At 38.9% G+C, this 21163-nt stretch overlaps 1 protein-coding gene across 1 annotated transcript; it reads left to right on the top strand.

Annotated features, from left to right (window-relative positions):
- The first annotated feature begins 8672 nt into the window (after positions 1–8672).
- On the top strand, positions 8673–16913 carry tmem88b (transmembrane protein 88 b). The gene is made up of 3 exons (XM_034676737.1): positions 8673–9183; positions 10444–10848; positions 16476–16913. Exons 2-3 carry the CDS (start codon positions 10450–10452, stop codon positions 16758–16760), a joined length of 684 nt encoding a protein of 227 aa, XP_034532628.1. The 5' UTR covers positions 8673–9183; positions 10444–10449; the 3' UTR covers positions 16761–16913.
- Positions 16914–21163: the final 4250 nt, after the last annotated feature.

Genomic DNA, 21163 nt, shown 5'->3' with positions numbered 1-21163 from the left:
TAAGATTACCTTAAATCCGGTTAGGCTTCAGAATCATAAACACTTTATTTACCCCGGGGAGGGGAATTCAATCATTACAGAGCTCTTATAAACAGTATGTAAGAAAGTCAAAGTATTTATAGAAGAAAGGAGTAAAATTAGATATAAATACGAATAAAATAAAATAAAGATCAAATAAAATAGAATAAAATAAAGTATAAACAGAAGCGCAGAATAGTTAGAGTTAGTTATGTACAAAGGCGCTGGGAATGAAGGAGATGTAAACAAGGATGTTACAGTGGCAGGGACATTTGCAAGGTTATCAATCAATCAATCTTTATTTGTATAGCGCCAAATCACAACAAACGTTATCTCAAGACGCTTTTACAAACAGAGCAGGTCTAGACCACTCTATGTCAAATTATGAACAGAGACCCAACACTAACACAGGGTAAGACTCAGTCTTAGTGCAGGGCCTTCCTATATTTATTAAGACTATCCTTCCAAAGTGAGCAGGTTTCAGTTGTTTTATTGGAGCGCCATAATCTTTCTAGTTTTCTAGAGTTTTGTTTTAGTTCACGGGTTTGAGCATTATACCACGGAGCTAGCCTCTGTCGTCTAATAGTCTTCTGTTTAAGAGGAGCGATTAGGTCTAGGGTAACCTGCAGAGAACCTGTAGTATCATCTACAAACTGATCCAGCTGAGAGGGACTGGAGCTAGCATGCAGGGATAGCCTCTTTGAACTTAGCTACGGCACTATCAGACAAGTTTCTGGTTATTATGTTTTTATTACCTTGAGTAGAGTCTAACAGGAGGAAATCAAACGTTACTAAAAAGTGATCTGATAGAAGCGGATTCTGTGGGAAGACTGATAAGTTCTTAAGGCCATAAGCCATAGCAAAAATTCAGTATGTACAGTAGTATGTGAATGAGAGTAAAATCTGCAGTACGATAAACTCCCCGGATGTCGTACTGATTCAGGAACATGTCTCAGTCTGCAGCGGACCAGTCTCCCTCACGTACTGTTCCCAGATTTTGCTCTTGTTCACATACTACCAACTGAATTTAACCCGAATCAGTACGTACTATTAGTATAGTGAGCAGTTTTGGAAACAGCCTCCGTCTTCACTTTAATTCACGGAATCTAAAACATGGAAAAGAGTCCCTTAAGTAGCTCAAAGCCAAAAGGGAAAAAGGGAAAAAACAAAGTAATGACTTTAAACTGTTTTTCTCTTATAGTTCCTGTGATGTTTATTTTTAACCTTAGAAGATTGGTTAGTAACACCATCACTAACGCTGGGTGTTTTTTACCCAATAAAAAGTACTTGTCATCAAAATATATCAAAAAATGACAATACATGACAAATGAGAGTAGTGTTCTTTCATTTTAAACTGTGCCATGTCTAACAAAATGAAAAAAAGTGTGTCATGGGGGGACCCTATAAAAATGCTCCACAATTACTGACAAATTTGGAATTCAAGAACAAAATTTATAAAACAAGAAAATATGTAACTGGTAACTTGGTGTGACTTCCCTGTTGAAGGCACAGTCTCCCTGACACACAAACAGCTGCAGGAGAGAGAAACAAAAAATCACTATTGTCGAGTGAAAATCACCCGAACACGTGCCTGAAGGAAAAAGCGGGTTTTGGAGTAGGGAAACACCCACGCCTTCAAAGACATAAAAGATAATGCTGAAGCTATCCAAGGACCCATGACACTCAGACAAACAAAACATAATCAAAATCATGTAAGTGTGTTTGCTCGGGTGAAAATCACCTGGCGATAGAGTTTTAACAAAATTAAAAGTCAGTTTCTGTAATTACATCAAAGAATAAAATCCCTTTTAAAGATGTTTGAGTTTCACCAAAGAGGAGATTTTAGAAACATTAGGGAACTCTTAACTTTCTTGAGAACATCAGGAGTGGTTTTATGTTGAGAGCTGTTGTAGAGCTGGAGACTGAATCACAGGGCACTGGCAGGTCACCATGTCCGCGGGTCAAGTTAGAGGCTTCAGGGCACAAAAGGACAAAGAGACAGTGGACAGACTGAAGGAAACCCTGCCCCAGAACATACAGGAAGCCCCCCTTGGCTGATCATCCAGGTGATGACAGGATACTGGAGCAGACTGAGCATTATGTAACCATGAGGAAAACACTTCTGTTTATGCTGTGCTTGATTGGAAAGATTATGTCGTAACTGTTTGATCTGTGATGGAGCCTAAAGGCCTCAGTGGTGCCTTTGTGAACTGTTGATAGCAGTGACGTAAAAAAGCCACCAAAACATCCACTTAATGTATCCATGAAAATGATGAAGACAGTGAGCTGATGGTTCGTCCTCACATGACAAAGATGGGAACACGTTTAATGACCGTCCTTTTGGACTCGTTGGCTGTGTGTACGCGACCAAGAGGAGCTGAAAGTAAACAAACTATAAAGCTCAGAGACTTCAGACAAGGATAATTACAAAGCTCTGATCTTCTTTTATCTCCCAAATAACAACCTTTATTCTTACTTCATCCTCCTCTTCTTATCTTCTTTTGTATCTTCCTCATCATGCTCTTTTGTTTTATGTAACTGTAAACAGAGCTGTGCTGGTATTTTTGAGATACTGAGGTCACAAGGCTTGGCAATGCCTGTAAAATAACTCAAAATGATGTGTAGAATACAAAGGAAAAGGCCTTTGGGTTTTTTTACTTGGAGGATTACATTTAGATTCAAACATATTTCTTCACCTTGAAATATAGAATTTCCACCTCTATATAACACTTTCTCTAGTCTTCTGACCACATGTCTCATTCACCGACTCACATCACATTCATTCACTGATGGCAGAGACTGCGGTGTAAAGTGCTAAACAGTATTAACGAATCCCATTCACATGATTTGTTCTAAATTCAGTATGTAATATGTGAGCAAGAGAAAAATCTGCAGTATGCCAAAACCAGTGGTGGACAGTAACAAAGTAAATCTACTTAAGTACGGTTTGAGTATCTGTACTTAACTTGAGTATTACTTTTTTGGGGAACTTCTTACTTTGACTCCATTTAAAGACAAATATCATCCTTTTGACTCGTCTACATTTCTATCAGTGCTCTAGTTACTCTCTACTTCATCTTTGAAGTCAGCTGATGAGTCTTCTTTTCTGAAATCAGATCCCAAAGACCGTAAACTGTTGGTGTCCTTGTGTTTGGTAGCGTAGATCAAACGTTCTTCAGATCAGTGCGTTCATTTAGTCGGGGTGATGATGGCTATGACTGAGAAGGATGATGATTCTCTACCTGAGCACCACCGCCATATTTTAAACCCACGTTTGAGCTTTTGAAATAAAGAATGATTGTTTGTATTGTTGTAAATCTCTGATCTGTTTACCACACAAACTTCATCACAGCCTCCAAAACATCAGCATCTAACCTGAGAAAGCATGTGGAGGTCTGGAGCTAACACACTGCTTTGATTCCAGAGGAACATTGTAAACGTGTCTGTGCTTGTAGTAACTTAGTTTATATTTCATGGTAGACTTTTTACATATGAAATCATGTTTTCTAAATAAACAGAACAGAGCAGAATGTACATCCATGCATTCTTGACTGACCTCATGCTTTGTGAAAATACGTTTAGAGATAATTTAAAAAGTACTTTGAATACTTAGTATTTTTAAAAGCAAGTACTCCAGGACTTTAACTCAAGTCAGAATCTGACTGAACAACTTTCACTTGTATTGGAGTAATGTTTGACCAGGAGGATCTATACTCTGACTGAAGTCATGAAGATGTGGACTTAGTCCACCACTGGCCAAAACTACCCGGATGTCGTACTGATACAGGAACATGTCTCAGTCTGCAGCGGACCAGTCTCCCTCACGCACTGTTTCCCACAATGCACAGCGCTAACATTCTCCTTCTTTTACTCTGTATATGATGGGGGGAATCGCTTTTATGTCCTGTGAAAATAATTAAATTCCATAGGAGACACTTCTTAACTTTTTAAATCATAAGTGATGCGAAAGAAGCAGTTCTGCTGTTCTGTTGGATCTGGTCTGCAGGATGCTGGGTCAGGTGTCGCTGGATTTCCGGTTTCAGAAAGCAGAGGTAAAATACAACCAAGCTGATAGATAAACTGCTTCTTTAGCATCACTTATGATTTGAAATGTTAAGAAGTGGTTTGTATGGAATTTAGATAATTTTTAAAGCACCCCCGTCATATACAGAAAAAAGAAAAAGGAGAACGCTAGCGCTGTGCATTGTGGGAAACAGTACGTGAGGCAGACTGGTCAGCTGCAGACTGAGACATGTTCCTGAATCAGTACGTTTTGGCATACTGCAGATTTTACTCTTGTTCACATACTACATACTGAATTTAGACTGAATCAGTACGTACTGCTTGTTTAGTAGGAGGTTTGAAAACAGCCGTCATGAGAGGCAGCTACACTTTAGCTTGATATTTACTTCTGCGTTGAATCGATGGCGTAGCCTACAAGCATAGGTCTGCGTAGCTCCTGTACCTACGCAGAGGCCTCCACATGTAGTCGAGGCATACCTCCTCCAAAGTGTAACTACAGTTGCAAGAAAAGGTATGTGAACCCTTTGGAATTACTTCCGGGTTTGCTTTGATTCACAGCCGCCGTAGAGGGAAACTTCAAAGGACACACAGCGTCTTGTGAGGCTACGCTGTAGGGCAGAACTCGTTACAGTGGCTTCACAGGCTCTGGCTGCACAATGGCTGCACCCAGGAGCGGGATTTTTTGGCTTCAGAACCGTACAACGGGAAGAGGCGGAGCAACGCTGTCCATTTTTATTTACAGTCTATGGTCCAGACCCTGAGGCGGCAAAGCAGCCCCAAACCATGATGCCCCCTCCACCATCCTTCACAGCTGAGATGGGGTTTTGATGTTGGTGTGCTATGCCTTTATTTCTCCACACAAAGTGTTGTGTGTTCCTTCCAAACAACTCAACTTTGGTTTCATTTGTCCACACAATATTATCCAGTACTCCTATGGAACATCCAGGTGCTCTTTAGCCCAACGTGTCGTAGATTCATCAACAGAGATGTTAGCATGTGTCAGAGTGTTTAACGTATCGTAGATTCATCAACAGAGATGTTAGCATGTGTCAGAGTGTTTAACGTATCGTAGACTCATCAACAGAGATGTTAGCATGTGTCAGAGTGTTTAACGTATCGTAGATTCATCAACAGAGATGTTAGCATGTGTCAGAGTGTTTAACGTATCGTAGATTCATCAACAGAGATGTTAGCATGTGTCAGAGTGTTTAACGTATCGTAGATTCATCAACAGAGATGTTAGCATGTGTCAGAGTGTTAAACGTATCGTAGATTCATCAACAGAGATGTTAGCATGTGTCAGAGTGTTTAACGTATCGTAGATTCATCAACAGAGATTTTAGCATGTGTCAGAGTGTTTAACGTATCGTAGATTCATCAACAGAGATGTTAGCATGTGTCAGAGTGTTAAACGTATCGTAGATTCATCAACAGAGATGTTAGCATGTGTCAGAGTGTTTAACGTGGCATAGATTCATCAACAGAGATGTTAGCATGCGTCAGAGTGTTTAACGTATCGTAGACTCATCAACAGAGATGTTAGCATGAGTCAGAGTGTTTAACGTATCGTAGATTCATCAACAGAGATGTTAGCATGTGTCAGAGTGTTTAACGTGTCATAGATTCATCAACAGAGATGTTAGCATGTGTCAGAGTGTTTAACGTGTCGTAGATTCATCAACAGAGATGTTAGCATGTGTCAGAGTGTTAAACGTATCGTAGATTCATCAACAGAGATGTTAGCATGAGTCAGAGTGTTTAACGTGTCGTAGATTCATCAACAGAGATGTTAGCATGTGTCAGAGTGTTTAACGTGTCGTAGATTCATCAACAGAGATGTTAGCATGTGTCAGAGTGTTTAACGTATCGTAGATTCATCAACAGAGATGTTAGCATGTGTCAGAGTGTTTAACGTGTCATAGATTCATCAACAGAGATGTTAGCATGCGTCAGAGTGTTTAACGTGTCGTAGATTCATCAACAGAGATGTTAGCATGCGTCAGAGTGTTTAACGTATCGTAGATTCATCAACAGAGATGTTAGCATGCGTCAGAGTGTTTAACGTATCGTAGATTCATCAACAGAGATGTTAGCATGGGTCAGAGTGTTAAACGTATCGTAGATTCATCAACAGAGATGTTAGCGTGTGTCAGAGTGTTTAACGTATCGTAGATTCATCAACAGAGATGTTAGCATGTGTCAGAATGTTTAATGTATCGTAGATTCATCAACAGAGATGTTAGCATGCGTCAGAGTGTTTAACGTGTCGTAGATTCATCAACAGAGATGTTAGCATGCGTCAGAGTGTTTAACGTGTCGTAGATTCATCAACAGAGATGTTAGCATGTGCCAGAGATTTGTGTAAGTCTTTATCTAACACTCTAGGATTCTTCTTCACCTCATTGAGCATTCTGCGCTCTTGAAGTCATCTTTACAGGACTCCTAGGGAGAGTAGTAACAGAGCTGAACCGTCTCCATTTATAGATCATATGTCTGACTGTACACTGTAAACCCGAGCAGTACTTCTAACTCACAGCCATTAAGGGAACAGCACTCAAAACCAGCTATTTAGTTGAATCAACAACAATTAATTATTGAGTTATCTGTTTTAATTGTATGTGGATCAATTTTATTGAGTTAATACTCATTTCCAAATAACAACTTTTGAGTGTACAGAGGGACGCTATGTATGACGTCATCAGCGTCACCACGTAAGTCTTCACGCGCTTGAAAAACCATAATGGCTGTGCTTCGCGAAGCACCAAGTAACGAGGAGAGACAACGCCAAACCGCTGTACCGGTACAGGGAAGACTAACAATGATCCAACAAGGGACAGGGAACACAGAGGAACTAAATACACAGATTCATCAACACAGGTTTGAACACAGGACACAGGTGAGACTAATGAAGGTAATCACAAAAGGAGGGATACACACAAGGGCATGATGTAAAACTAAACTGGAGACACAAGGATACAGAACTACAAAATAAAACAGGAAACACAAGACAAGACTAAGAAACACAATGAGAGACATGGATCACTAAACACTCAAGAGAGACAAAGGATAACTAATACAGAATAAACACAGGGAGGAACCAAGGCATGAAACACAAGAACGAAACTAACCAAACCATGCCATGGACTCAGTTTCATCTAGTATGTATGAATTAAAAATATAAAACATGTAACTAATACATTTGAGTTTGGGAAACTTGAAAATTAAAAAAAAGAAAGAAAACAATTGAGTAAACTGAAATTGTATTTTATAATTTCAGTTGTATTTCCGCTACTTAAAAACTCTTATGTAACCCTTTCCAGCTTCATGCAAGTCAACAATTTTTAATGGTAGGTCTTCTGAGAGCTCTTTTGTGTGAGGCATGGTTCACATCAGGCTTCTTGAGAATAGCAAACTCCAACTGGTCTGTGTTTTTCATAGCAGCTTTAACCAACACCACCAATCTCTCCTAATAGATCAGACACCAGGTAGGCAGACTTCAGACTCAGACTAGCTTTTAGAGAAGTCCTTAGCCTCGGGGTTCACGTACTCTCTCCACCCTGCACTGTGAATGTTTACATGCTGTGGTCAATAAAAACATGAAAACATTTTATTTTTTTTGTGGCATTAGTTTAAGCAGACTGTGTTTGTCTATTGTTGGGACTTAGATGAAGATCAGAACACATTTTATGACCAATTAATGCAGAAATCAGGTAACTCCAAAGGGTTCACATACTTTTTCGTGGGCACATGCGACGTGGACCGCAAGCCCTGTGATTGGCCCGCTTGGTGGACTACATGTTCTTTTTGATCAAGCACAAAGCTTTGTCCTTAATAAAGTCAGAATTTACCAGAGGATTAAAATACAGGCTTGCATTCTCATTGGTGTAACCTTGGTGTACTCAGGTTGTTTTGGGTCTTGTATAGCACACTCAAAGAAAGGTAGGATGCTGTTTGTCAATAGTAAATTGAAAAAGTATGACAGTTTCAAATATATTTATAGAAATAAATCATGCTCAGTTATGTACATTCTTCAGGCTTTTGACAAATCTTTGATGAGCACTGCTATTGACCCTGGTTTTCTTTGTGATATCTGGATATCCCATAAGCACAGAAACAAACTCCAAAGCAAAAACACTGCTCATGGTCAATCTGTCTTCAGATAAAAAGTAGAAGTTGGATAAGACAACTAAAGATCATTGAGTCAAAGTGTTGAGCTTGTATTCTTCTCTATTTACAGATGAGCGGAACGATTCTTTGAAAGACAGATGTCAAAAGGAATAATGTCACCGTGCTCAATGGTTCAACACAAAAGCAGCACTCATTTATTCTTCAATGACCATGTAAAAAAAACCCTGAAGTGTTTTTCTCCTCCACTTTAAAAACACAAGTCTGTCTCTGCTGCCCTCCCCCCTGATTTTCTGCTCTCCTGAACTTATCAAGCAAGCCGCCCTACTCTAACCTCCGACACAGCACCCCACCCCCACTCCAACACAAATCGGGCAAGGAGGTTAAACATGTCCTGGGTATGAGAGATGGAATGCATGTGGATGTGTGAGTGGAGACGTTGGAGAATGGCGGGGGGCTGATAAGCCTGGTGGGTGGAGAGAAAGAGTGGGAAAGATGGAGGGAGCAGAGGAGGGAGGTTAAGAGAAGAGACAGCACCGTGGAGGAGGAGAGGGTGGTTAGAAAAAGGAGGGCGGATAGTCAAAAGTTTGGCATATTTAAGACAAAGACAACAGCAAGTGTGAGATTAGGAGCTTTCAAACTTTGAGGAGGGAGATTCTCCATTACTACTACGAGGAATTTGGTTTTGTATGTTTAACAGAAATCAGAGGAACTGGATCACAATCAGCTTTCTGACAACTCTGGACTCTGGAGACGAAGCAGCAGGAGACCAGAGCTGCAGGAACCCAACATACCATAGATAAGGGAACCTCCAAAGCTCCATCAGAAGCTCTTGAAGTTTTTTTAAAGGAAAAACGGTGTGAAATAATTTCTTTCCAGAGAATAGAGGACTTTGTTGAAGTGTGAGCCAAGAAAGTGTGAGTGGAGATCTGAATGGACTCTTGAGAAGAAGTGATCGAAGCAGAAACAACCCCAAAGAACCAACACCAAGTGGCCCCTGTAGACCCTCTCTACGATGTAAGTACAAGTGATGCTGCATCAGTCACATGTGCAGTACATTATTATGATTAGTCTTTTTTCAAAATTCCATTGAATTCCTCTCTCTTCATCCTCCTCTATCCCTCTCTCCAACTCGGTCTCAGCAGATGTGTGTCTAACATGAGTCTGGTTCTGCTGGAGGTTTCTGCCTGTTAAAGGAAGTTTGTCCTTGCTACTGTAACTTGCTAAATGCTGCAAAGTGCTCTGCTCATGGTGGATTACGATGAGATCAGACTGAGTCCTGTCTGTAAGATGGGGCTGGATCTTATCCTGTCTTGATGTTGGGTCTTTGTTAATAATAGAACATAGAGTACGGTCTAGACCTGGTCTGTTTGGAAAGAGTCTTGAGGTAACATTTGTTGAGATTTTGCGCTATACAAATAAAGATTGATTGATTGATTGACAAAGAAGAGATAGCAATTATGGATCACTTTCCTTTTGATTGGTCAAAAGGAAAGTGGTCCATAATTGCTATCTCTTTTTTCAGCTCTCTGATAATCATCAGCTCACAGATTGCTTCAAAAACACCAAACAGCTCGCTTTCTGACAGATAAAGTTACCTCTTCATGAACCCAGAGCTATGTAAGCTTTGAACAGGGGGGTTGATTAGGTTGTTGCATAACTACTACAACAGGCTAATGTGCTTATCCAGTCACTTAGTCACAAATATAGCTCCAAGAAATCATCATAAGAGCAAACAAGCAGTCACAACACTTAGAATGATCAAAAATCACAAATATCACGCACAAGAAATATCAATCAATCAATCAATCAATCAATCAATCAATCAATCAATCAATCAATCAATCAATCAATCAATCTATCCATCAATCAATCCATCAATCAATCAATCAACCTTTATTTTTATAGCAGCAAACGTTCTCCTCAGACTCTTTTCAAACAGACCAGGTCCAGACCACTCTATGTTCTATTATTAACAAAGACCGAACATCAAGACAGGATAAGATCCAGTCCCATCTTACAGACAGATGGGACTGGACTCTTAATCCACCATGAGCAGAGCACTTTGCAGCATTTAGCAAGTTACAGTGGCAAGGACAAACTTCCTTTAACAGGCAGAAACCTCCAGCAGGACCAGACTCATGTTAGACACACATCTGCTGAGACCGTGTTGGAGAGAGGGTTAGAGGAGAATAAGAGAGAGAGTTAGTGATGAGACAGATAGTACGGATAATATATTTTCCATTAACACTAAAACATTTATTTTCATGTCAATAGCTCATCATGAGTATGACTGGAACTCTGGAGGCGGGGGCCCATCACCAGGCCTTAGACCTGTCTGAGGAACTGCCCTCTCATCACTACCATCACCATAACAACCACCATCAGCATCTCCATCACTCAAACTCCCTGGCCTCTACCACAGCTGTGGGAGGTGGTAACGAAATGCCTTCACGTGTGGTCGTACCTCCTCCTTATTCTGCAGCCGAGAGCGGAGGAGGTGGCAGTGAAGCTCCTCTGGAGCTGCGGGGCTCCCTGGACTGCTGGGCCTGCTCAGTACTGGTGACAGCTCAGAACATGGTTATAGCTGCGATTAATGCCTGCCTTGCCGGACTGGTGTTCGGGACCATCCTTACACCCACGATTGTCATGGTGGCGTTTGGCTTCCTCTGCCACTCAACAGTAAGAAAGGGGCGATGTGTGTGCAGACAGTTCTCTGGGTGTGGTTTGGGTGTAGCCATTTGCAGTTAGACTTTAGACGTACGCTTGTTAAGACACTTTATTTTCATACAGATGTTTGGATCAAACTCGCAAACATATGTGATAGTATGCAGAGCTGCAATTAGGGTATTGTTAATACCTCCATAAATTATGAGAATGAAATCACTTCTTTACATTTGGTTTGAAAAAATATTTCAAAGCCTTTTATCTTTGTTCGGCCTAATATGCTTCAAATTGTTCAGTAACCAGTTTGTTGTCCTTTTGGGTAAAAGTGAATGGGGTGCTTTTTGTAAAGTTGTGCACACTAAAAATAACATCAACAATTCTCCACATTTAACTCCAAAACGTCATGAAAACATATTGTGAATTTTAAAAGTCACTTTTTTTTAATTCACATTTAGAGGAAAATTTGTGATCTTCCTTACATTTAATTTTGTTGGGAAAAATATATTTTAAAAAAAAATCACTATTAAATCATGCTAAATATAAATATAAATCTCAAATGTTAAATATAAATGTTAAATATAAATCTCAAATGTTAAATCTAATTGTTAGATGTTGCTCTTTCTAAACTTACATAGGAGGTCTAGACCACTCTATGTCAAATTATGAACAGAGACCCAACTTCAAGACAGGATAAGACTCAGTCTGACCCCACCTTAATCCATCATGAGCATTGCACATCGCAGTATTTAGCTAGTTACAGTGGCTAGGAAAAACTTCCTTTTAACAGGCAGAAATCTCAGGCAGAACCAGACTCATGTTAGACAGCCATCATGCCTCGACCGAGTTGGGTCTGGAAAGACAGATGGACACAATGGAGCTCAGGGACTCCAGAAAGGTCTATGGTTAGTAACTTTAATGGGACAGGCAGAGTTAAAGTAAGTGATGAAGGGGTTGGGGGGAAGGGGGTGAGCTAGGATCCCAGTGTGTCAGTGCGCCAGTTCCCTCGGCAGTCTAGGCCTATAGCAGCATAACAAAAGCTGGTCCAAGCCTGATCCAGCTCTAACTATAAGCTTTATCAAAAAGGAAAGTTTGAAGCCTACCCTTAAAAGTGGAGAGGGTGTCTGCCTCCCGGACCCTGACTGGTAGATGATTCCAAAGGAGAGGGGCCTGATTACTGAAGGTTCTACCTCCCATTTTACTTTTAGAGATTTTAGGTACAACTAGCAAGCCTGCATGTTGGGAGCGTAGTGTCCTAGAGGGGTAATAGGGCACTATGAGCTCTTTAAGATACGAGGATGCCTGATTTTTAAGGGCTTTGTAGGTTAAAAGAAGGATTTTAAATTCTATTCTACATTTTATTGGGAGCCAGTGTAGAGAAGCTAACACTGGAGAAATGTGCTCCCTCTTCCTAGTTATAGTCAATACTCGAGCTGCGGCGTTTTGAACTAGCTGAAGAATCTTTAGAGACTTATTGGGGCAGCCTGATAAGAGGGAGTTACAGTAATCTAACCTGGAGGTAACAAATGCATGGACTAGTTTTTCTGCGTCGCTCTGAGATAGGAAGTGTCTAATTTTAGAAATATTGCGCAAGTGAAAATAGGCTGACCTTGAGATTTGCTGAATTTGGGAGTTGAAGGATAAATCTTGATCAAATAGGACTCCTAGATTCCTAGCAGAGGTGCTGGATGCCAGACTAATGCCGTCTAAGGTACTTATATTATTAGAAAAGGTCTCCCTGAGGTGTTTGGGGCCAATAACAATCACTTCAGTTTTTCCTGAGTTTAGCAGTAAGACATTTCTGGTCATCCAGGTCTTTATGTCTTTTAGACAAGCTTCTAGTTTAGATAACTGGTGGGTTTTTTCTGGCTTCACTGATAAATAGAGCTGAGTGTCATCAGCATAACAATGAAAATTAATTGAGTGTTTCCTTATGATGTAACCTAGAGGAAGCATATATAAGGTGAAAAGAATTGGTCCTAGCACTGATCCTTGTGGAACTCCCTGACTAACCCTGGTGTGCACTGAGGACTTTCATTAACGTGAACAAATTGAGATCGATCTGTTAGGTACGATTTAAACCAAGCTAAAGCAGTTCCTGTAATGCCAATTAGCTGCTCTAATCTCTGTAACAGGATTTAATGGTCAATCGTATCGAATGCAGCGCTAAGATCTAATAAAACAAGTACGGAGAGAAGACCACTGTCTGAGGCCATTAGTAGATCATTGGTTACTTTTAACAGTGCAGTCTCTGTGCTATGGTGGGCTTTAAACCCCGACTGAAAGTCCTCAAACAAACTGTTGCTCTTAAGAAAGTCCCAGAGCTGAACTGACACCACTTTCTCCAGGATTTTAGAGATAAAGGGGAGATTAAATATCGGTCTATTGTTAGATAAGGAGCCTGAATCAAGAGTGGGCTTTTTAAGGAGAGGTTTAATTACAGCTACTTTCAATGATTGAGGTACATAGCCTGTCAGTAAAGACATATTAATCATACTTAGTAAAGAACTGCTGACTAGTGGAAGGACTTCTTTTAGCAGCTTAGTTGGGATTGGGTCTAAAAGACAGGTCGATGGTTTAGCTGAAGAAACTGTTGAAACCAGTTCAGGAAGGTCAATGGGTGAAAAACAGTCTAGGTATACATCTGGCTTTAACGCCGGCTTCAATGATCCCGCTGTTGGTAAAGGGTCCTACACTAGTTAAAGGTAAGAGGTTACTAATTTGATCTCTAATCTTTAAGATTTTATCATTAAAGAAGTTGTTAACAAGGTTTTTATTTTAGTATTTCCGCTAAGCAGCAGTGTGAATTTGCATATTAACTAAATATTTAGGACAAGGAGCAACATTTAAAATTTAGACTAACATTTAACAATCCGATTTAACAGTGATTTTAACTTTAATATTTTCTTCAAGACAAAAACAAATGTGAAAAAAATCACGAATGTTTTTATGATGTTTTGGAGCTAAAAGTGGAGAAATGTTGCTGTTATTTTCAGTGTGCACAACTTTACGAGTGGCGCCCAATAACAGTGAGAGAGATTTGACATGTTAGTGAAGACAAATGTGTAGCAAAAGAAAGGTACTTTTGCTAAAAAAACAAAACAAAAGATGGGTGGAACAGAGGGATGAATGGCTTTTTCCTTTTTTGTTTAACATCTTACAGTCCTAATCTCATCACTGATCAAAAAGTTTCAGATACCCTGCCTGAGGCTGAGGGAAGGGTTTGGCTACATCAATGAACAGTTATCTAATCAGATAAGTTTGAGGTTCTCTGTTAGAAGATGGTTGAAGGCAGGGGAAAGGGACGGAGAGTCAGGACAGCCAGGAATCAAAGCACAGGAGATAAGGACTGCGAGTAAAAGAGTCAAAGATGTTTGAGAACAGAACAAGTTGTCATTATGCAAAGAATCGGAGGAGTACATTTGAAAATGTAAAAGAATAAAATAATAATAAGACTGAAGATTTGTTGGCACGCATTATTGCAGGCCACCCAAGTTATCATGGTTCAGAGACTACCAATGAACACCACCTCCTTAATGACCTGAGTGTCCAGGATTCTCTCTGCGCTCTCACAGTCAGACCTCATGTGACAGCAGCTTAGAGAGGGATTAATAAGGACCTGGAAGGTTAGAGAGATTGGGGAAATATCAAAAGAAAAACTGGGTGAGGAAAAAGACAGGGAGGTTAGGTATTTAAGGCTCTTTGAGATAAGTACCATTTTAATATATTACAAGTAATCCAGCTGGCAACAGTTACCTAGAAACACCTGGCTCAGATCTGGTCCTCAGTCAGTGAACACGAACACAAGCAGACTGCAGCCCTCTGTAACCCTTAACTGAACTATATTATGCATTCTGAACCATGTCTCGCAATATTGTACCTTTTAGAAATCCCTCCCTCCGCCAGGGAAGCTGTTAGAGTTCTTTTTAAAGGACACAATCACAACTTTTGTGTACATTTCTTTCTTTTTTTTAACCACTTACCAATTTAAGACATTTTTTAAACAATCTAGTGTTTTTACAAAGTTCATTCTAGGGATGAGCATTTGAAGGCAACATACTTTTCAATAATCACTGACACCTATTCAGAGATTATTTGTAATAATGGAGCAGGACGAGGTGCTGCTTAGCGGGCACTGTCAGCGTCTGTCTCAACCTTTATGTTGGTGTTTGTGTGACACAGCAGTGTGCCGTGTATGTTTACATTTTACAGCTATGCTCAGTGTCTGCGATTATCTCCGCTTCTGAATTTCACACAACTACATATGTTTTTCCAGAGACTGTCGCTAACATACTGAAGTGTATTGCGTTCACATGAGAAAAAAAATTCTGCTCTGTTTTTCTGAATTAACAAGTTAATTATCTCTGAAGTATGAGAAAAGTGTTCTGTTTTTCTGAATCAAAACAAAATCCGCTCTGTTTTTCTCAGAACGGGCCTTACGTCTAAACAGCTCCAGAGTCCACAGGTGCCTGCGTAAAGTTGACAAGCTAATCACAAAACCATCTACTGTATGTTACTTAGAGACACTAGTATCTCCCAATGTCTTAAACCCAGAGCAAAATAAAACTGGATCAAACTGAACAACTGGGCATGTTTACTTCCTTGTGTGGCCTTTAAGTACTATTGGGATTTGACTATAGCAGTATGTCATTAATTCAGAAAAACAGCAGATTTTTTTTTCTCATGTGAACGCAACACATTTCAGTACTAACATTTTCAACTTCTTTCGCTATTTAATGCAGTTAGCATTCTTCTTCTTCTGTTATTTAATGCAGTTAGCAAACAGTTTTAAGACACTTTATAGCCACCGTCTGTCAGGAATACTGTATTACAACCAGACACCGGTGAAAACGATGAAAAGAGAACTTTCAAAATGAAACAATATTCAATCTTTATCAATCAATCAGACGCTTTTACAAACATAGGAGGTCTAGACCACTCTATGTCAAATTATGAACAGAGACCCAACACCAAGACAGGATAAGACTCAGTCTGACCCCACCTTAATCCATCATGAGCATTGAATATTCACATTAACTCTTCGATTTTTAACAAGGGAATGAATATTCGAGCATTCAAAATTCATGTCCCATCTCTACTTCATGCCCACCTAAAAAGCTGATCAATCAAAGTTTATTTGACCTCATTCACAAGCTTGGCTTTAATGGCTATAATATATTGGCAATAATATAATGGCTATAATATAATGGCTATTGATCTATCTTTATATTTCAGAAAGGGTTGCTTATTCCACCACTTGAAACGGAAACTGAAACCATGCCCATAGGATGCCTTTTGATTGAATGAATGAACAAATGAATAAATGAATGGTTTCAGTGACATATTTCTGTATATTGTACTCTTCTATATTATTTAAAATTACTCAGTCCCTTCCAGTCACAGTCCCTATTGTTCGTCAGCAGCCTTTATCTCAGCTCAATCTGTGAGCAGGAACATTTCTCAAGCCATCCATAAACACTAGATCACATGAAATTAAATCATAGGTTAATAAGAACAAAGTTTGAGAACAAAATGTGCCCCTCTCAGTGAAATTATACTTTGAAAATCCCTTCCCACTGTCAACATATCATCATCATCATCATCATCATCATCATCAGCTCTTTTTCTCCTCTCCTTTCTCTCAGGTCCGCCCTCATGGGACCACCCCCTACTGCTCAGACCTGCTGACTGATGGAGGTTGTGTAGCCCTGTTGGTGGTAGGCTTCCTCTTGGTCACCCCTCTTCTTGTGCTGGCACTGGCTGCATACTGCCGTCTGGCCCGACACCTCCAGCTGGGGCTGTGCTTCATCCCATATAGCAGGGCCGTGTACAAGAACCTGCCAGCAACCCATCACCGTGGCCTGGGTGCTGGCTGCTGTGGTGGCCGAGATGGAGCTGATGGTGGTGGGAAGGGAAAGGTCTGGGTGTGAGGAATAGATGTGCATCAGTTAGAGGGGAGTGGAGTAAAACCATAAGATTAATCTATCAATCTTTATTTGTATCATGCCAAATCACAACAAACGTTATCTCAAGATACTTTTACAAAAAGAGCAGGTCTACACCATACTCTATGTTCTATTATTAACAAAGACCCAACATCAAGACAGGATCAGATCCAGTCCCATCTTACAGACAGGACTCAGTCTGATTTCATCTTAATCCACCATGAGCAGAGCATTTTGCAGCATTTAGTAAGTTACAGTCACAGTGTGTGCTGATAGAGAAATTAGCTCTTCAAACCTAAACTGTTTTTTGAACCAGGCTGTAAATATGTTTATTTCTGCTGTAAAGATCAGCTCTTTGAATGGGTGTGTATGTGGTTTCTAGTTTTTCTGCAGCCAGCCTCAAGTGGACGCTCCATGAACTGCAGTTTATAACACTTCCACATGGGCTTCATGTTTTAAGACTGGTGGTTGCCGCTTGATGACAACTGGATTACATGCCAAATCCTAAATCATATTGTGTCATGTAATAGGCCAATGTATTATATAATCCAGGACATTCAAGAGTGATGACATTTATCATAACTTGAGTATATAATCAAAGTCTAACTATGGTCAAGAAGAAAACAGCTTGAGAGTAAAGCATCTACTCATTAAGACTCTTTCAGTCTTAATGTCCTGAAGTAAACAGCAAACCTCAACAAAGGTTGTATTGACACTGAACAATTATTTCTTTTTTATAGTCACATTGTATAAATAAAGGCAAATTTGTCCAATTTGTTGTGTTTTTATTCATCATGAGATGTGTCTGTGATATAACATCAGGAGGAATTGAATACATCAATTATGTAAGATTGTTTAATTCTTGAAGCAGCAAACAGTTTTAGCCAACATTAATATGGGTGTTTTAGTGCTGTTTTAAAATACTCATATTTACTCACAAAATTAAAGATAAATATACGTGCCACTTTTAACTGCAAAGATATCTAGCCCATTAGCAATTTGGCCAAGGCCATCCTGGCCAGCAGCTAACACCCAGCCAACATTACCATAGCCCATTCAGCACATTACACACCACAAGGCATGATGCCAGAAAAGACACTCTGACAAATATGTGCACACTAGTCCTCATTAGCGCATAAGCAAGGGCCGTCTCTAACTATACTGTATATATTGTATTTTATCTTTTTATTTTATTCTATTTTTATTGTATTTTATTTTATCTTATTTCATTTTTATTTCATTTTTACTTATTGAAACTTCTTCTAGATTGTACTGTAACAACCCCCCCCCCCGGCGCATCAATAAAGTAATATCTTATCTTATCTTATCTTACTGGTGCCCTAGGATAAAGACGGCACAATCAATCAATCAATCAATCAATCAATCAATCAATCAATCAATCAATCATTCAATCAATCAATCAATCAATCAATCAATCAATCTATCAATCAATCAATCAATCAATCAATCAATCAATCGACCAATCAACCAACCAACCAACCAATCAATCAATCAATCAATCAATCAATCAATCAATCAATCAACTAATCAATCCATCCATCTATTAACCAATCAATCAATCAATCAATCAATCAATCAATCAATCAATCAATCATTTGAATACTTGAACAATCAACCAATCAACCAAACAACCAATCCATCCATCCATCAATCAATCAATCAATCAATCAATCAATCAATCAATCAATCAATCAATCAATCAATCAATCAATCAATCAATCAATTTTTATTTGTAGAGCTCCAAATCACAACAGACATTATCCTCAGACTCTTTCCAAACTGTTCTATTATTAACAAAGACCCAACATCAAGACAGGATCAGATCCAGTCCCATTTTACAGACAGAAGTCAGTCTGATCTCATCTTAATCCACCATATTATTGAAGCAGTTTATGTTAACATGTGAAGATTACATGCGATGCATGATTTACACCACAAGGTGGTGCCTGTGAGTCATGAACAGGGGAATACAGTTGCTTTTTAATGCCCCTGGTTGATTTAAAAAAAAGTCCTGATCTGGCCTACTGCAACACAGAGTTTTTTGGGGCGTCCAACGTTCAGTATTTTCTTCCTTTTTTCACAACTTCCTGTCTGTCAACTTGAGGGCCAAACATTTCTTGGTTCTCAACATTTCTGAATCTTCAGGATTGACCCCACCTCATGGGGTGCTGCTTGTAAAGTTGTGCACACTGAAACTAACAGCAATAGATCTCCACATCTATGTGGTGTGATTATGAAAAGTCACTTTTTAAAAATCACATTTGGAGGAGTATTTGGTATCATTTTCACATTTCATTTTGTTGGGACAAACATGTTTGAGTTAAAATCACTGTTAAATCTAAATGCTTAATATACATAGAATTTTTAAATGTTAAACATAAATATTACATTTAAATGTTAAATATTTCTCTGCGATCCTAAATATTTAGCTAATATGCAAATCCACACTGCCGCCTAGTGTGAAATACCAAAATAAAAGCTTCATATGATATAGACCTAGCAATAGCAACTTAGCTTGTCCGTACCATAGACTGGGTCAGCTCTGTCTCTGAGAAATGTGGAATCCCTTAGTGGTCTCCAAAACTGCCTTTCAAACATTTTTACAGTTATAACCCGTAGGACTCAGTACTGACCAACTATGGTTAGGATATCTGTATCACCTTATGATGCTTTTCAGTGTGATTTAGCATATGAGCTAAATATTTGGGATTGCAGAGCAACATTTAGCTTTGAGATTTAACATTTAGATTTAGCATTTAACATTCAGATTTAACATTTAACATTAAGATTTATATTTAATATTAAAGTAAATATAATTGTCACGACAAATTTTGTTTTAAATGTTTTAGAAAAGTGACTTAAAAATTCAAATTATGTTTTTATGATGTTTTGGAGTTAAATGTGGAGAATTGTTGTTATTTTTCAGTGAGAACAACTTTAGAAACGGCGCCCCATACCACGTCTTTAGTTGTTGTTATATTTTGGGGCTTTTTGCCTTTATGATAAGACAGCTGAAGAGAGACAGGAGATGTGGGGAGCAAAGGGGGGGGGGACATGCAGCAAATGGTAGCGGTCAGGAGTCGGGCAGGCAACCTCTGCGACAAGGGCTACAGCCTCCGCATGTGGGGCGCCTAGATCGCTAGGCCACCAGCACCCCACATCTTTAGTTTTTACATCATAAAAACAAAGCATGCTTTGACATATCTGTGTGGTCTAATTTTGTGCTTAAAGCTCCAGTTAGTGTTTTTGAGATGTAACTTGGTCCACATGAGGCACCAAAACCAACACAAACAGAAAGTTCATCACAGGAGTTTGAAATTTTTTTTTTTCATTGTTCAAAGATGAGTTCTGTTGTCACTGAATATCAACCCAAAATCAAAATTCCAAACTTTGTTGAGAGGACAGGGTAACTTCTACGGAAAACCTAAAATAACGTAAATAATAAAAATAAAAATGCAGACGAGAAAACTGAAACATAAAAAGTATTTAATCATATTCTTTTAGGGCTTCTGTACTGATCATAAAAGGAGCACATTTATACATATGGTAACCAAGTAAGTTGAGGTAATAGGAAAGGCCTGTTATCAGTTTCTTGAATGATTTTTTATTCATTTATTTTTTTAACAACATTGTTTAGAAAATGTTGCTTCAGTAAAGAATAAAAATACATCTTGTCACGAGACATTTATCTTACAGTTTGAAGATCAAAAACACTTAAGCGAGCTTTGATTTCTAGATGAAATTAGATTAATGATCCCATTATCACCAGAAAAATAAGTCGAGATCTCAAGATAACAAGCTTTGTTTTCTCAAAACAACGACAAAATGAAGCTGTTCTCTTGAGAAAACAGAGAAAATAAATGTATTAAATCCTTTTAGGGCTTCTGCAAATTTCGACCTTTACCAAACACTAAATGCTGGTGCTTGATGCAGGTGGAATATTAATATTAACATATTAATTTTTCATAATAATAATAATAATTATTATTATTATTATTATAATAATAATAATATAATAATAATAATAATTACAATCATCATCATTATCATCATAAATATATTTCTGCACTTTTCAAAACCAGACAATACTAGTATCATGCAAGACTGGTACCTTGGTTCATTGAGCTGGAGGGAGTTTTAAGACATCCAACATTTAATTATAGTGCAAACTTTAAATGGTAAATGGACTTGTACTTATATAGCACTTTTCTAGTCCTTCTGACCATTCAAAGCACATTTACACTACTCGTCACATTTACCCAGTCATACCCATTCACTCACTGATGGTAGAGGCTGCTATGTAGTGAGAGACCATCAGTGTTAGCTAATCTCATTCGTACACATTCACACACCTCTGAACAACAGAG

This window comes from Notolabrus celidotus, chromosome 23, assembly GCF_009762535.1.
Source record: "Notolabrus celidotus isolate fNotCel1 chromosome 23, fNotCel1.pri, whole genome shotgun sequence".
In the NCBI taxonomy this organism is placed as follows: domain Eukaryota; kingdom Metazoa; phylum Chordata; class Actinopteri; order Labriformes; family Labridae; genus Notolabrus; species Notolabrus celidotus.
Note: the sequence above shows the minus strand (reverse complement) of the source record. Positions and strands in the feature narration are given on the sequence as shown.

Bases quoted from the DNA above. Each gene is read 5' to 3' on its own strand.
- tmem88b (XM_034676737.1), top strand. From the start codon at position 10,450: ATGAGTATGACTGGAACTCTGGAGGCGGGGGCCCATCACCAGGCCTTA. The intron at 10,849-16,475 runs GTAAGAAAGGGG...CCTTTCTCTCAG, and splicing joins GCTTCCTCTGCCACTCAACA to GTCCGCCCTCATGGGACCAC.